Genomic DNA, 18,308 nt, shown 5'->3' with positions numbered 1-18,308 from the left:
TGGGAAAGACCAATTTTTTGAAGGCCAGTTCCTGCTAAATCTAGGTGGCTGTACCTGTAAGAAATCCTTAACTGTCTGCATGGATTTCGCTTTATCCTCCATTTTCTTCAACACCTCTTCTGCTTTAGCACCAAACAAAGTATCATGCTATAATGGAGCATCTAATAATTTTGCTTTAACATGATCAGGCAGATTCTGTTCCTTTAACCAAGCATGCCTTCTAATAACAGAACCTGCAACAGCGGCCCTGCAAGAGGCCTCCAGTGAATCATAACCACATTGCAAAGTATGCTTTCCCACTTGTTCAGCTGCATGCAATAAATCCTGCATTTCCTTGTTCTCAGAATATTCAGCATTTGTCAACATTTTCTCTTTAAGCAGTGACATTAAGTATTGCTGATATGTAAGCATATGAAACTGACAATTTAAAGCCTTTACAGCCAAGGTAGCAGAAGTGTAAACTCCCCCCCCCCCCCATCTGTCCAGTGCCCTAGAATCCCTATCAGACGGGACAGGTTTTTTTGCAGTGGAAGCTTTGACCCCTTTGGGACCTTGAGATATAGTTTCTGGGTCAGCAGCGGGGTTTTTATATAGGAATTTATGAGAATCTGGGACCCTGTAGTATCTGTCTGGCTTAGCAGGTGCAGGGGGTAAAGAGTCAGGGGACAGGCCGGACTCTGAAAATACATCATCTACAATGTCTAGAACAGGTGGAATAGCAAGGGGTCTGTGCTGAGGAAGTAGCAGAAAGTCTCTCAGCCTTTTCTTAGATTCTGAGTAATCTTGTCTCTCCCAGTGGAAATGCTCCCTTATGGTATGCAGGGTTTCCCCAAAAGAATAATCCTCAGGAGGAGAGGCTGAAGGAATGGATTCTTCAGCATCAGAATCCTCATAGGGAGGAACAGAATAATCCTGTTCAGAAGAGGAATCAGAGGAAATAGAAACCTGATCAGAAGAATCATATTCTGTCTCTTGCCTAGGCCTCTTATCAGGAGGGGGATGGGAACCCCTGATCAAAGTAATTCGGTCTTCGGCCATTTTAAGCATCTGTTTTTTAGGCATGGAAGAATGCTGCACTTGTTTCTTTGTCTTTAGAGCTGCTTTAGTCTTTGAAGCTGAAGATGGTTTAACATATAACTGTGTAGGTATGAAGACACCCTCAGAAGCCGATGCATGCTCAGCGGCTCCGGACCCATCTGAGGGAATGATTTCCGAGTGTCCAATACCTTGAGTATCCAGAGGCCCAGTTGGCTCCACGTGGGAGTTGGAAGCGGCCTGTGGCTCTGAGGTAGCAGGTGCCAGGGGCTGCAAAAGTGCCTCACTGAGAACCGGTGAACTGGTGACTGGCCTAACGGAGGCCTCATCATAGGTTTTGGACCTCGGATACCTATTCTTTTCCTTGCGTTTTTTGTAAACTCCAGTCGTCGGCTGTTCCGACGGCATTATATAATTAAACCTTCAGCCAAAGTAATGAAATGTAAAACTGAACCGATGCTTAATAGTGTGTTGGTTAAATCTAGCACAAAACCGACAGCTAGCAAAGTCATGGTCAGGGCCTAGGCGAGGAATACAGTAAGAGTGATAATCCTTATGAGGTATTTGCTTCCCACAAGAAATACAATTGTTAACTTTTTCTGACATCGGTCTGGAGCAAGAAAAAAGTTTCCCCAGTGGGGTACTTAGCTTTAATGAAGACTTCGGTTCTGAAATTCGGATTTGAAAATCTCAGGAGTCGGCCGACGAGCACTTGCGAACTGCTTTTGCTTCGGGCACCGTGCGGCAAGAAAGACTGAAGAAAATGGCGTCAGCTGCATATTTTATACCCCTGGCGCACTGATGTCAGGGAAGAGGTGACAGCAACTGACGCCGGACCAGGACTTTGGAATTCAGGATGACTGCGGTTAGCCTGCCAGCAGGATAACCCAAGAGTAATGACTGCAACAGTGAAACACGATGAACATCTATATTTAAAACCCATTTGTCCTGGGTAATGAGTTCCCAATTCTTTGCATGCAAGGCAATCTTTCCCCCTAAAGGAACAGTCAGTTGAGCAGGGCTTGGAAGGTTTAAAGTTAAGTCATTGAGACAGTTTACCATAGGGGAGAGTCTTACTACTCCCTGCTTTGGAAGTGGGAGCCCCCCACTGTTTAGACCTGTGAGTACCTTGGGACTGAAGCCTGGGTGTTCTACTGGTTCTGGGTTTGGACTGAGAAGGCACCAATTCTTAGAGGGCCAGTGCCTACTAAATCTGGGAGATTGTACTTGCTGGAAATCTTTAACAGTTTGCATAGATTTAGCTTTTTCCTCCATCTTTTTAAGTACTTCTTCTGCTTTGTTGCCAAACAGGTGGTCTTGGTTTAAGGGAACATCCAGTAAATTAGCTTTAACATGATCTGGCAGAGATTGCTCCTTAAGCCAAGCATGCCTTCTAAGTACAGACCCAGTGACAGCAGCCCTGCAAGATGCCTCTAATGAATCAAAGTCACATTGCAAAGTATGTTTTCCAACTTGTTCAGCAGAATGCATTAAATCCTGTAATTCTTTATTTTCAGCACAGTCAGAAATCAGCATCATTTTCTGTTTAAGCAATCCAATAATATGCTGCTAATACTTTAACTTATGAAACTGGCAGTTTAAAGCCCTAATGGCTAAAGTAGCAGAAGTGTATACCTTCTTTCCCCATCTATCCAGTGCCCTGGAATCTCTATCAGAGGGGGTAGGATTTTTGGCAGTAGTAGCCTTAATGCCCTTGGGTCCCTGTGAAATGGTCTCAGCATCCGCAGTAGGATTTTTAAAGAGGAACTTGTGAGAGTCAGGTACCCTGTAATACCTATCAGGTTTTCTGGGAGCAGGAGGTAAAGAGTCAGGGGCCAGGCTAGATTCCGAAAAGGCATCATCTACAATGTCCAGTACAGGAGGAATAGCTAAAGGCCTGTGTTGAGGCAGGAGTAAGAACTCCCTAAGCCTCTTTTTGGAGTCAGAGTAATCCTGGCTTTCCCAGCGGAAATGCTCCTTAAGAGTATGCAAGGTTTCACCAAAAGAGAAATCCTCTGGAGGGGAAGCAGAGGGAATGGAGTCCTCTGCATCAGAATCATCATAGGTAGATAAGGGCAAATCCTGGTCATCAGAGAAAACAGAAATTTCAGAATCCTGATCAGAAGAATCAGAAGGAAAATCAGTCCTAGGTCTCTTAGAGAGGGAAGGGTGGCTTCCCCTGATTAGCGTAATAAGGTCCTCAGCCATTCTTATCATTTCTTTTTTAGGCATAGAGGCCTGACCACGTGGTATGGGTGTCAGTTTTTTATGCATAGATCAAGTTTTAGGCCTAGAAGAAGATGGCGTTGGTTTAATATGCAAGTCAGCAGGCCTGAATACACCCTCAGAAGCCAGTGCCTGCACAGCAGCTCCGGACCCATCCAAGGCAGAGACATCCGCAGGTTCCACAGTAGAAGAAGCATCTTGTGGCATACCGGACTCTGAACGGGTCTCAGTAGAGGCTTGCAAATCTGAAGTAGTGGGTATCAGGGGCTGCGAAAGCACCTCACTGAGTACCGGCGAACTGGCGACTAGCTTAGGAGAAGCATCATAGGCAGCTTTGGACCTAAGCGGTCTGTCTCCATTTTTATCTTTGCGTTTTTTCGGAATATCGGTAGTCGGGTGGCTTACCAAAGCCATTTCTGGATAATTGAACAGAGTACCAAAATATTTAGAAGCGTAAATGAACAGATGACAAATAGTTTGTTGTTTAAATAGGGCACAAAACCGACAGTGAGGTACGTCATGGTCTAGGCCTGGGCAAGGAATGCAGTACGAATGGAAATCTTTATGAGGTATTTGCTTTCCACAAGAAATACAATTATTAACTTTTACTGACATCGGTTTAGAGCAAGAAAAAGTTTCCCAAATGGGGTAGCTAGCTTAGTTGAAGACTTCGGTTCTGAAACACAAAAACGAAAATTTCAGGAGTTGGACGACCGGCACTTGTGAACTGCTTCTGCTTCGGGCACCGCATGGCAAGAAAGACTGATAAAATGGCATCATCTGCATGCTTTATACCCCTGACTACCTGACGTCATGGAAGATGAGACAGCAACCGATGCAGGACCCAAGATTTTGATAATCAGGCCGACTGAGGGCGACCTGCAAGCAGATAACCCAAATGTGATGACTGCAACAGTGAAACACGAAGAACATCTTCTCTGTCCACAGCACCTGGAATTAAGAAATGGTTCCAAAATAGAAAAAAAAAGTCTAGTTTACACAGAAATGTAATACTTAAGCTCTGAAGGCAGTGGGGTCTTAGTGGACAACTAATATGGAAATTTTCCCTGAAATATTAAGAACAGAAGAGGGTTATGTGTTTGTGAATGCATGGGCAAGGGCAGTGGAGTCTTAGTGGATAGCTACTATGGAAAGGGTCCCTGAATGATTAACAACAGAAGAGGGCTATGTGGTTGTGAATGCATGGGCCAAAGAAACATAGCAATTATTAATCAATTACTTTTTCAGACTGGTATGACATTAGCCTGTCAGTAATAAACAAGACCCTGAATCTGTTCACTGCAATAGCATGGAATTAAGCACCAGCACCAAATGTAACCGATAGTACATTTATTGAAAAAGATAAAACGTTGACACAAAACAATATCCAACACAATAGTTAAGCGCTTTCATCTACTCCTTCATAGACTTCATCAGAACAATTAATTTTGTTCCCAACAACATTTTATACATTCATAAGCCTATCAGAGTCTACAATTCATTAATAGTCTATCAATTAACTTTTTAAAGTGCTCGGTGCATAAAATACCTTGGCATATTCGAATCAATGACATAACTTCAGTCCTTTATATTCCTCCTATGTATTGATCTAATGTATACCCCCTCCACCATAAAATGTATGTAGTAAATCTAACGTACATATATCTAAAAGTTTATATCAAAACATTATAACCCAAAAAAATGGATACAAAAATAAATAAATAAATAAATAATCAAAACTTGATATACCCATTAATTATTTTCTAAAATAGGTTTGATGGAAATACTATCATTAATTCCTGGGTGTACGGAAGCATTTAATCTAATCTGCCACCTAGTTTCTCTATCACCCAGTTTCTTTTTTATATTTCCCCTTCTTATGTTATGTTGAATACATTCCAAAATACCAAAATTAAAAGTATCACAAGTACTGCTAGCTTCTAAGTGCCTCGATAAAGCATTTTTACCATCTTTTTTTCTCATAAAATAACAATGGTCATATATCCTATTTCTGAGGCATCTATCAGTCTTACCCACATAAAAGCAAGGGCATTTCGTGCATTTAGCTAAATAAACTATATGAGATGATTTACAATTGCCCTTCTGGAAAAACACTTCTGTTCTATTAATATTCTTCAATATTAAGGAAGGTACTTTAATAATAAAATTACATTGGTTGCATAAACCACATTTGGTGGTACCTTTCCTGTTACATTAGTTTTCCTTTATTTTCCTTTGTAGTTCACATTTTAAATTTCTCCCATTCTTAGAAACAAATAAAGGTTTTCTCCTACCAGCTTGTAAACATTATAATCAGTTTTCAGGATATTCCAATTATTTTCAATAATTTTCTTAATATCTTGTACATGGGGTGCATATTCTAATATGCATGATCTCAAATAATTCTTAGTTTCCATACCCTCCTTATTTGATACATCATCCAATGCTTTAGTCATACCTGTACCTAAAATAGGTTTATATTTTAACCCCCATTCTTTTATCACATATTATTTAATGTCTTTAATCATATATGAGGGGTACCCCCTGTCTTTAAACATATTGCCTATCACATCTAATTCTGTGATCAGGTCAGTAATGTCCGAGGTCATTCTAGCAGCCCTAATAAACTGCCCTTTTATAATGCTGCGTTTTTGACTATTAGGGTGGCAACTAGAAAATTGTAGGTAGGAGTTGCTGAATGTTTTCTTTCTATAAATTCTGGACTTGAATTTACCATTTTCCACACTAAGTGTGTCTAAATATGATATGGATCTCTGGTCCATACTAAAAGTAAATTTTAAATATTCACTAGAAGTATTCAAATATTCCTTAAATTCAAGTAGTTTACCCTCGCTTCCCCTCCAAATCATAGATATGTCATCCAAAAACCTTAGGTAACAGGTAATATTCTCTCTCCAAGCTGTTTCCAGTATATATTCTGTTTCCCAATCAAGCAAAAATAAATTGGCGAAGATGGGGGCACATGCCGCCCCCATAGCCACCCTTTTGCTTTGTCTATAATATTCGCCTTCGAAGAATATAAAATTATAGGATAAAACCAATTCCATAAATTCCAATATCAGGGAAATTTTATCCCAAGCTAAATTGCTATATTTTTCAATACTATTATTAAACCTTTCCATCCCCTCTCTTTGGGGTATACTTGAAAATAGGTCAACTACATCTATCGTGACCACAAACATATCATGACTAACTAGTCCAGTTTCAAACCTCCCCAGAAAATCCCAGGAATCAATTACTATGTGGGATACCTTACTATATACCGGCTTCAACCAGTCATCAATAACTGAACCAAAAGGAAACGTTTTGGACCTATTTCCCAAAATTATTGGGCGAAATGGCAGATCAATCACACTTTTCTGTATTTTAGGTATACCCACTATTGTACTAATGATAGGGAACTCCACTTTCAAATAGTTATACATATCGACCTCAATTCTATTATCTAATAGAATCTCTTCTAAAAATAAATCAATTTTATGATATCCAATATGCACTTCATTTATAGAGGATATTTCATAATTACCAGAATTCAATAATATATAATTGATTTTATTATTATATTCCGCCGAATCATATATAACCACCTCTCCACCTTTCTCAGGTTTCATTACCCGTATATTGTGGTTCTTTTGTATTTCCTTTAATGTAATAAATAATCCAAATTATAATTCACTTTGGAATTTTTACATTTATTTCCATATTCATACATTTCATCTATAACCACCTTCTCAAAAATAGCCAATGTATTGTTCATTGGGGGGGTGAATACACTTTTCTTTTTAAACTTATTGCACTGCCCTTGCCTTTTTCCAACAAAATATACAGCTAAATTCATCTTCCTTAATTTTTTTTTAAATCAACTATATACTCAACTAAATTAATAGTACTACTGGGTACATATTTCATTCCCTTAGAAAATAAATAAAAATGCTCATTTTTGAGTTCCATCTGTGTGTAATTAAAAATGTTAAAATCCCCTAAACTGAAATGTATGTCACTATGTTTGGTAATATTTAATTTCTCACCCATCTGTTTCCACCCCTGTAGTCTTCCTATTCTTCCCATATGTTCTTTCTCCAGGTCCCCTGTGTTCTGTACTGCCCCTTGTATGCACCTTTCCAATTCCTGCTTTTCTCTAAAAAATTGGAATTAGAATGTTTATTTCCCCTTCCATTAAAATTGTCATGTGTACCTCTATTCGACCCATTATTATCTTTTGATGGAACATCCTGCTTATGCTCTCCTCTATTAGGTCCCCACTTATACGCTTCTCCTTTTTCATACTGTAGCAGATCTCTTTTCATTTTGCTACATTTTCTGTCATATTGTTTATTCAAATTATTTTCTACCCACGTGTATTGAGTCTCAAAATACATTTCATACTCATCAAACATTAAATCATTTGTTATGTGTGTTATGTGTTTGTGAATGCATGGGCAAGGGCAGTGGAGTCTTAGTGGATAGCTACTATGGAAAGGGTTCCTGAATGATTAACAACAGAAGAGGGCTATGTGGTTGTGAATGCATGGGCCAAAGAAACATAGCAATTATTAAACAATTACTTTTTCAGACTGTAACTGGTGGTGCTGCGGTAGCGTTGTCGCCTCACAGTTAGACGTTGCACGTTTGATTCTCAGTTAGAGCGTCTTGTGTGTGTCGACATGCGTAAATGGGCGTTCCTTCGTTGAAGGTTGTGCGTTAGGCCCGGCAAGCCAGCACGTAAAAATCTACTGCTAATCATTAGCGGACCAGAGTTCCGCTGTGGCGACCCCTAACCGGGAAAAGCCGAAAGACAGTAGTAGTAGTAGTAGTAGTAGTACTTTTTCAGACTGGTATGACATTAGCCTGTCAGTATAACTTTGCATTATTGAAAAAAAAAATTGTAGGAATATATGTGAATCAAATACATGAAAAGACAATTGCTGGGATACATAATATTTAGGAATTCAGAGCACTGCATACCTCGAATCTAAGAAGACATGCCATTATGCATTGACTTAGAACTGCTTGAGCTGTTTGCATAGCCACATATATGCAAACTAGTACTGCATTATTTATCTATTTATTTATTTATTTTATTTATTTATTTTACATTTGTTTACCGGGATAGTCTGACTGGATATAAGTCCATTTTCAGCAGAGGCCCGAGGAGAAAAGCTCCAGAAAGTACAGTTACATACAGACAGAGTAGAGAAAGTTGTAAGTACAAGTAATAATACACAAGTCAGTAAGATACAAGCATACATTAGAGTAAATGCATTCATAAATATGGTACAAAGCTCCAGACAAGAGGTTTGTCTAAATTTACATATTAGGCATACGTTCTATAATAGATCAAGCACAGTTAGCAAGAGAAAACCACAAATTCAGATAATTAGCTAATCAGGATTGAAACAGGGACATAGCCAATGTTTTTGGAGGTGGAGTTTGAGGATTTTTTTGAACTGGGTGAGGGAGGGTTGGTGGGTGAGTATGGCAGGTAGCGAGTTCCAGATTTTACCTACTGAGTTGGCAAATAGAGAGTCCCCTGCCGCATTATTGCTCTTGGACGTTTGTACCAGCAGTTTGTCGGCAGAGCGTAGGGACCTTAGGTTGCTATATGGCTTAATGATATCGTTTAAGGCAGGGGTGTATTCAGGATGGTATAGAACCTTATGGGCTATAATGAGTTGATTATATTGGACCAGGTTAGGCCATTCTAGCCATCCTAGTTGAGATAGATTCAGACAATGGTGGGTCCTATAGGGTGTTCCTGTAGCAAACCTGGACACTTGGTGATAGCATCTAGCAAGTTTGGACAGAGAGGCATTGTTTAGGTTAGTGTAAAGAGGGGAAGCATAAAGTAGGGTGGAAAGTAAGTGGGATCGGGCAATGGTAGTTCTTGCTAATGGGGTGAGAAAGGATTTGATCCTATAGAGGGAGCCCAATTTTTTGTTAACAGATTTGATAGTTTGATTAACATGGTAGTCATATTTTAGTGTATCATCTACTGTGAAACCAAGAAGTTTTGTGTGCGAATCTGGGGAGATAGTTATGCCGTTGTTGGATGTTAGAGTAAAAAATGGTGAGGTGGTTTTACTATTAGGGGAGAATATTAGGAGTTTGGTTTTTGAGGGTTTAAGAGAAGCTGACAATCTGAAAACCATTTTTCTACCTCAGAAAAAGTATTCTGGGTTAGTGTGATAAGTTCAGCTAAGGTGGAAGCTGTGCAGATTATAGTGGAGTCATCTGCATATTGAATACAAGTGGCCTTTGGGGTGGTAGTGGGTAGGTCGTTGATGAAGACAAAGAAGAAGAGGGGACCTAGTATGGACCCTTGTGGGACTCCCAGAGTAATAGGTAGTTGTGTGGATAGGGTATTTTGCCATGATACTGCTTGTTTTCTCTCAGTCAGATATGACTGAAACCATTTGATGGGGTCATTGTTAAGTGACAAGCGTTTTAGGGCTAGGATGAGTAGCTGATGATTGACCATGTCAAAGGCCTTAGAAAGATCTAGGAAGAGAGCAGAGGATAGTTTGTTATTGTTTCTGTTTGTATTGATAGTGTTTGCGAAGGATAGGAGGGCAGAAGTAGTGCTATGGTGAGATCTAAAGCCATGCTGGGAGTTGGCCAGGAGTTGGTTTTGGGTAAGGTAGTGGGATAATTGTTTATGGACGCATTTCTCGAGTATTTTGGCCAGTGGTGATAGAATGGCTACTGGCCTGTAGTTAGAGAGGTCTACTGAGTTCCCTCCTTTATAAAGAGGTATGACATGAGAGACCTTCCAGAGAGAGGGGCAATAGGTTTCAGATAGAGAGTGGTTTATGATTATCGAAATGGGGTATGCAATGGCCTCTGCACTTTTCTGTAGGTATTCTGCTTAAAGGAGATCTGCTGCTAAGGTAGTGGGCTTTAATTTAGTGAGTAGAGATTTGATGGTTGAAGTGGATACCGGCTGAAAGTTAAAGGGTAGTTGGGTAGTAGTAGAGGAGGAATTCTGAGAGGGTTTGCTGGGGGGTAGTTGGCTAGCTAGTGACTGGATGGTCTTGGTAAAGAAGTTATTGAAGCTGTTAGCAGTTTCCACTGGAGTTTTTAGATAGGATACTGATGGGGTGGGGGTGGGGGGGTAGTTTGTTAATGCCTGCCCAGAATTTTTGGGGTTTCTTCTGATGTTTGTCCTGGAGGTGTTGGTAATACGTTTTTTTTGTTCAGCAGTATGGCTTTCTTGGTATCATTCCTTAACTGTTTAAATTTAATATGGTCAAACGGGTCTTTAGTGGTACGCCAATTATCCCATGCTTTATTCCTTATCAAGATTTTAGTTCTGGTGGCCCTTGAGAGCCAGGAGGCTGTCTTAGCTTTGACTCGGAGGGTGCGATTAGGAGCATGGGAGTCTAGGACAGCTAGGAATCTGGAGTTAAAATATGCTACAGCATCATCTAGTGGAAGATTTTTTAGGATGGCCCAATTACATGCTTTGAGTTCATTCTGGAAGGCGGTAAGGTTAAAATTTTTGTGGGACCTAATAGTTTTATAGAGGATTTAGTGGTTATTATTTACTCTTTGTTTGATGATGAAGGTGAGTAGGTGATCGCTTAGGTCATCTGGGAGGGTGCCTACATTATATTGGTCTTGGTGGTTGTTGACAAGTATCCAGTCTAGGATGCTGCTCTTGTTGTAAGTCATGTTTAACCTAGTGGGTGATGAGATGAGTTGGGTATAACCGTAAAGATTCGTATGGGTGGTAGGAGATTCAGTGGAACAGTTGTTCCAGTCTATGTTAACATCTCCTAATACCATAGTTTCATGGGGATAGTTAGATGACTGCCATTGTAGAACGTCTTCTAAGGTACTAGTGTTGTCACCTGGTGGGATGTATATGCAGGCAATGTATAGGAATTTAATTGAGTTAAGCTGAAATTTGCAGAGAAGCACTTCAGCATTGTTGAATTGGGGGGGCTGTTGTGGAGCAAGGATGATATCTAGCGAGTTTTTAAACAAGATAGCTACACCTCCTCCTTTCTTAGTGGCACAGTCTAGACAAAGTATATTATACCCTGGTGGAATGATTTCACTGTCTTTAGTACTTGGTTTCAACCAGGTTTCTGACAGACACAGTACCTCAGGTGAGTAAACTGCCAAGAGGGCATGTAGGTTATGGACCTTGTTGTTAATACTCCTGATATTTAGGTGACATATCAGGAGAGAGTGTTTAGATCTAGGCTTTGGACAGAAGTTGTTGGTAGTGTTGGGTGGAGGGTTTGTGGGAGAGGTGGGTCCTGGATTAGGGTGAATGTCACCATCCGTCATTAGACCGAGTTGGACAGTTATAGAGATTTTCAAGGCTTTATTAAGTATTTTGTAATAGTACCTGGTTTTGGTGGAGATAGACCATGATCTATTTAGTTGGGACGTGATACTGGTGAAAGGGACAGGTTTGTGGTAATTTAAGGTTGGAGCCGTTGTGTTTAGGGTAAGAGCCGAGATGGTTTGATTTCGAGGGCGGTGGAAGCCAAGATGTGGTTGACATTCGTAGATATTGAGGAGGTAGAGGGCAATCAGTGGCGCTGAAAGAGATATGTTGGATCTCATTCTGAAAGTTAGAAATGGGATTGGTTCAAGAGTGTGAGTTGGGGATCCAGAGGAGGGGTTAGGGAGAGGGGAGGAGATTAGACTTGTTGGTTGACAGTGATAGGTCAGGGATGAGAGAGAGATATGGTTAGATGAGTATAAATCTAGCAATAGTAGGGGCGGGTGAGATTTGGGGGCAGGGTGGGGCACGAAGCGAGCCCGAGCGTAGCGAGGGCGAGCGAAGCGGGGCTTATTCCAACCACGAGGTACCACTGGTTGAGTATATTACCTTAGGTAGGTATGCAGAGGTAGCCAAATTTCTGTAATAATATTCTTTTAAGTAATATATTTGCTATCTAGTTTCTTTAACTTTAGCCCGTTTTAATACCCTGTAATGTTTCCCGCTCTTACACAGTTTAATAGGTTTAGTAGGAGCGGGCGTAGAATTAGGATCAGTCTAATAGGGTATCGCACAGTGCTATAGACCCAGTTAGGCTCACAGAAGACTAATGTATTCAAATAAAGATTATGTTACGTGAACCTTGTCTGTTATTCAAGTCCGTGGGACAGGGTGGAGATAGTTCAGGTAGGGTGCCGCTAGGGCTATTCTTTTCCCTGCAAGACTTTCAGTACGAGGGCTGATTTATGAATCCAATCCAGTGTACAAAATAATTAATCTGTTTTCTATAATATATAATTAAGGAAAAACATTTTAAGTAATTTTCTAATTGAGCAGAGTAAAAAATGGGTACTATATGTGAGGAATTATTGACTTTTGAGGAGGGGCTGCATGTAGCCAATGCAGCAGAAGCTGTAACTGGAACCTTTATGTTTGCAGAAAACTTCTTTTCTTTTATGCTGCATTGAGCACTGGTCTGTGAATATGCAGGCATTAACAGCAAGAGAAGAACATTCTTTCTCCTTTTTTGTGTCTGGAAGTGCAATTTTAAAACAGAAGGATTTGTGTGGATTAAAACTATAATGTATGAATCAGAGAATGCCTTGTGGAATGCAACCCCCCCCCCCCCCCCCAAGAAAGCAGAATTAAAGAAGCAATGCATGGAAAACAGTGAGGTAACAGAAACACCAAACTATTATAAATCATTAAACTCCAGGACTGAAATTTATTTACAAAATATTTAATTTCATCCATTGCATACACACATTACTCTGTGCAATTACAATAAAAATTTGACACTTATCGAGCTCATAGTTAAATTATAAATCTTCTAAAATTGATATCCCTGTCATTGCCAGATATTTATGTTACAGATATAGTCTATCCAAAATAATTCTTATGCCATACATCAAACTGGAAAAGGCATGCGTTATGCACAAAGCAAATTGCTAGCACATGTTCATGAAGTTAGAAAATTCAGCTTGCTACCTACACTTATATTCTGCAAACAGAATCGTGTATGACTAGAAGCTATACAAATGGTAGAAAATATAAATAGAGAATTTATTATTCCTCATCCTACTAAACTGAACTTAGTATTATTGTTTGTTTTAGGTCACCAACAGTAGTCCATGAACTGGGTAATGATGCTTTTTTTTTTTTTTTTTTTGGGTTGGAAATATACTGATAGTCTGTTTCTTTCTTTAAGACTCTGCTATGATTTTGTGTTTATGTGGCTGCAGAGGATGTCTAGATTTTGGCCCTAGTTGGTTAAATCACTCTTGCTATAATGTTCTTGTTTTTCTGAAACTGCTTTAATGAATACATAGAGTTCTTTTATAAACAGCATTACTTAAAGTGTTGTCCTTCTCGGTTTTTGATCAGACAAATTCACAGGTCAGATTCACCATACTGTTTTCCACATTAGCCCTTCTTTGTCAACAAGAAATAACATTTTAGTCATGACTGATACAAACCTTCGGTTAGATAAAACATTTAGGCACTACTGGTCTGTTGGCTCTCTAAACAATATACAAAAGTACTGGTGGAATATTTGTTTTTTTTTGTTAACTTTACTAGTCAGTCCAACAAAATTCCTATCATGTAGTCACTTTCCAGTCCTTCATGTAAACCACAGATTGTAAAACTGTTTTCTTAATCTTTCAGTTTATTTAGCAGGACCTGGACTTTCTCAAGGACAATAAACGCTCTGGCAGCTAGCAGTGCTGTTTCACAGTGCTTGGTACTCCAGGTCAGTTATTGTCTGAGGTCCTCTCTGCACAGTCCATGTGTCTTCATTGTGTCCACTTAGGTTTTCACTAGTTGTGACATTTGTATGATGCATGTGTGTGTGTGTGTGTGTGTGTGTGTGGGGAGGGGGGGTGCCTGTTGCTCACTATAGACTAGCAGTGATCTATCTAATCTTAGTGTCTCTCTGCCTTGCACCCACTGAATGTCAGGACAAGGTCTGCCCAATGACCTTGAACTGAATAAAATGGGTAACTGGAGAAGAAATTAATACGTTGGTCTATCAGAAAGGAACGTCAACTCCCAGTTTCTTGAAGATACTAATCAATAGCAATTGTTTTTTACACTGAATTTCTTTTCCTTTGATGTTATCTTATCAGCATCATTAAAATGTTGGTACTAAAATTCTGTAGATATTTGTCATTTATCATATTTAGCTATCAGTTCTCGGTCTTCTGACATCAGGGATCTAAAATCCATTTTACTGACTTGGACCATTTAAAGAGTTTCTCTGATGAGAATAAATTCCATTCTGCACTATAGTAGTGAAGGCTGGCACTAACATGTTCAAACTCATTATCTGACATTTTTTTTAATTTTTGCATGTAAGAGTTGGTCCATTCATTTATTTACTTAACAAAAGAATAAAATTAATAAACACACAATCCACTTAGCATTCCAAAACATTGTGTAGTCCAAAAAAATATTTGAAAGTAGTGGGTCATTTTTTAATGAATTTCAAAATATGGCAGAAAGCTCCTGTGTGCATTGCTACTGGATTCTCATGGCTGAGGTTTTAAGGCATTTCTCAGCTGCAGCAGGAAAATAATGAGAACAGCACACCTGATAATATACCAAGTTAAAAGTCCTTATTAGTCAAGTTAAAAGTCCTTATTAGTTAATGTGACGTGGTCTTGATCATAGGTGCATTGTGGCATTTTGTGACTTAAATGCCATGATGCATTTGCATTGTTGTATTTTAGTATTTATTTGGGCAGTTTTTTCATTAAAAAGCTTCATAAATATTTTATTACATCAAGGCCCAAATAATCTAGTATTTTCCATCTTGACGTCACTGTAGGCACTGTGCTCATAAGACTGTAATTAGTGCACCTCTGCACATGTGTGACAATGAGCCCATTAAAGTCTATGAACACACTTCATACTTTCACTACCATGATGTCACTGAGGTTAAAGTTCACTTTGAAGTGCAGTGACATAATCACAGGGAAAGCGATGATATAAAAAGCTTTTCAAAGCAGATGCCTTGCACAATGCTGTGAAAATGTTGTTCCACACTTCATGCAAAGGTAAGGATTTTTTTATGACCAAATCACCTTAACCTGCTAACACACTAGAAAAGAGAAGAATAGCACTTTATAACCCATGAAGTACAGGAAAACAGCATTCTGACTGCTGAAAACAGAAATAATGAGAATAACTGTACAGTACAGCTCTCGGTCCTAAGTAAAGGGTTACACTGACTGAAAGGCAACATAAACTTTTCAACAGAACAGCAGTCTTATGAGTGAAATGTAAAATATTGTGCTTGCTTTCAGTATTTTTGTACATTTAAGACTTACTGTTGGAGAACAAGCTGTACACTTATCAAATGCTAAACTTGCAGGAAGGACATTGTCAAATCTCGATAAAAATCCTCGAATCTGGAAAATAAAAAAAAGAAAGAATAAGAAAAAACATAAAAAATTAAATATATAGTTGTGCTAAACTGGAATGTTTTTCTGCAAGCAAACAGCATGTGAAACTGAGCTAATAATACCAGACACTAATCTCTTACTGTTATGTAAAGGCCTGATGCTGTATGTCAACATTTTACATTACACATCATTTGCAGCTCTTCTCTTTTTATCCAGTTTTAGTCTCATTACAACCACTGTTGACAGTACTCATTCACAAGAGCAACCCACAAATGATTCAAGAAAAGGCATACAAATAAATATGTAGCTATCACATTTTTTGTGAACTAGCTGGTACCTCCCATAAAGCAAGCAAAAACACTTCAACCAGCTGTCTCCAGACTGCCTTGCAGAGTTCTTGGGAAACAGAAAACCCCACAAGCAAATGTTTAATCATTCAATTTTCCTGAAAGAGCTACATCAAGTGAAAACACTATTTAAACAGATTATAAACTGGAATCTCAAGTTAGATTAATTCATTATTAATCCAGCAGTTAACATGCACATTTATATGTATAAAGGGATGCTTAATATACAAGTATTCTATTCACACTTCAAGATGGATTTTGGAAGGAGTACGATGGGTTATTCTCCAACTGCTCAACACCTAATATAAAAAAATCTCTAATCGTGTCTGCAATATTCATGCCTTGGTCAACCCCACTGACCAACAGTGACAGTCCTGTGCCTTGATTAAGAATCACAAAATCACTGCAAAAGTTCTCAATTCTTAACTATTGCTGAATTAGGATATCTTCTAATAGCCATGAAATATAACATTATAAAACTTTTAGGCTAATTCACTACTTCCTAATTACATACAAAGGCATAAAGAACAAGAAATAATGGGATTCAAAAAGGGGAATAAATGTGGGGTTAATACTTTCAGAAATGCCTAGGCATGGTAAATATATCAGTAATATATCAGTTTTTGAAAGTGTCCAAATGACAGGACAAATTTAAAACAGTTTATCAGAAGAGACCTAGGATGTAGAAGATAAGCAAAGGCAAGGGAAAGCACAGTTGTGTAAGATCTTGACATAATGGCAGATGTCCTTCTCTTCACTGTTGCAATATTCATTAAAATAGGGATCTCCTGCCAAGGGCAGCCCGACGTCCAGCAAGTATACCAAAGCCTTTAGGTTCTTTAAGGTACACTGTATGTTACATGTATGCTCCCTGTGTATAGCATAGGGCATAAAGGTGACATCCAGATGTACCATCCTCAAAATTGTAGCCCCAGTAGGAATGCCAGTCCAAGGAGTAGACAGGTAACAATACATCCAGAAGAGAAAAGGACCAGAGGGAGGTGGGCGGGAATGAATAATACAACAGTGAAGAGAAGGACATCTACCATTATGGTAAGATCTTATGTAACTGTACTCTGCCCTTCCATTTCACTTTTGCAGCATTCACTACAATGGGGAGTGTGCAAAAGCTCAGGAAGAAGAGAGGGAGGAGGGAGGAGGAAGGACCAGCAGAGCCCTCAAGGAACCCATGAAGGATGGCCCTCGCAAAACCAGCTCTGGAAATCACATCCAACTTAAAGTGCTTTGTAAAAGTATGCACAGAAGTCCAGGTAGCTGCTTCAAGAATATAGTTAGTATCCAAACCCTTGAAAAAAGCAACAGAAGCAGCCACAGCTCTAGTAGAATAAGCCTTAACAGAAGAAGGGAGGCTCTTACCATGAAAGGAATAGCAAAAAGAAATGGCTTTAGAAATCCAAGAAGAAATAGTTTGCATGGACACAGCCAATCCTAAGGACCTAGGATGAAAGGAAACAGAGCTGATCAGATTAGTCTTAGTCTAAATCTTATCCAAAAACAACCTGAGTTGTCTATGCACATCGGATGATTGTAGCACCTTCGCACTGGCAGACTGTGGAGATGGGAAAACAATGGGAAAATGAATAGACGATTAAGAGACAACTCATTCACCACCTTGGGCATAAAAGGATTAGTATGAAGGGACACCTTGTCCTTATGGAACATTGAAAGAGGAGAACAAGCCATATGGGCTTAAAGCTCTGTCACAAGTAAGGGCTAAAAAAAGTACAGTCTTGCAAGAACAATGTTGTAAGGATGCTGAAGCTGCAGGTTCAAAAGGAGCCTGGGTCAATTTCTCAAAAAAAAAAAAAAAAAAAAATTAAGATCCTAGGAAGGAGGGACAGGCTTTCTGGGAGGTCTATGAATGACACCTTTAAGAAATTTATATCTCAGACTAAAAAACTCTAACGAAGCAACCAGGCAAAATTGCGATGTATTGAGGCCAATAAAATTAATATTTTATTACAAATGATAAGCGCTTTCGCTAAATAGCTTCTTCAGATCAAAAACAAATTCCCAGTATCAAACTTTCTATATATATAGAAATTCAAATAGTCTACAACCAGTCACTGACTTGACTTAATTCATTCTACTTAAAGTGATACTGCAAATAAGCATCTTACATATAGTAACATAATTTTCTGCTTACTATACTGTCTAAAAAAACTAAATCATACAATATGATGCTTATAAATAAAACATGCATATCAATAGCATGCTTATAGAAAACAAATAAATCTTACATATAAAATATATACATTCATATAAAAAACTTTAAAATAATGCTTTAAAAAGCCTGCC

General features: G+C 38.9%; 1 protein-coding gene across 2 annotated transcripts in view; it reads right to left on the bottom strand.

Moving 5' to 3' along the window:
* ATG7 (autophagy related 7) overlaps window positions 1-18,308 on the bottom strand; it is a 2,350,184-nt gene that overhangs the window by 601,084 nt on the left and 1,730,792 nt on the right. For both annotated transcript variants that reach the window (XM_044078060.1, XM_044078061.1), the window contains exon 17: window positions 15,568-15,648. In XM_044078060.1, the coding sequence (XP_043933995.1) occupies window positions 15,568-15,648 (81 nt within the window). The remainder of the gene's footprint in view (window positions 1-15,567; window positions 15,649-18,308) is intronic.

This window comes from Protopterus annectens, chromosome 7.part0 (assembly GCF_019279795.1).
Source record: "Protopterus annectens isolate FY-2018-M chromosome 7.part0, PAN1.0, whole genome shotgun sequence".
NCBI lineage: Eukaryota > Metazoa > Chordata > Ceratodontiformes > Protopteridae > Protopterus > Protopterus annectens.
This window is presented reverse-complemented; position numbering and strand designations above follow the sequence as displayed.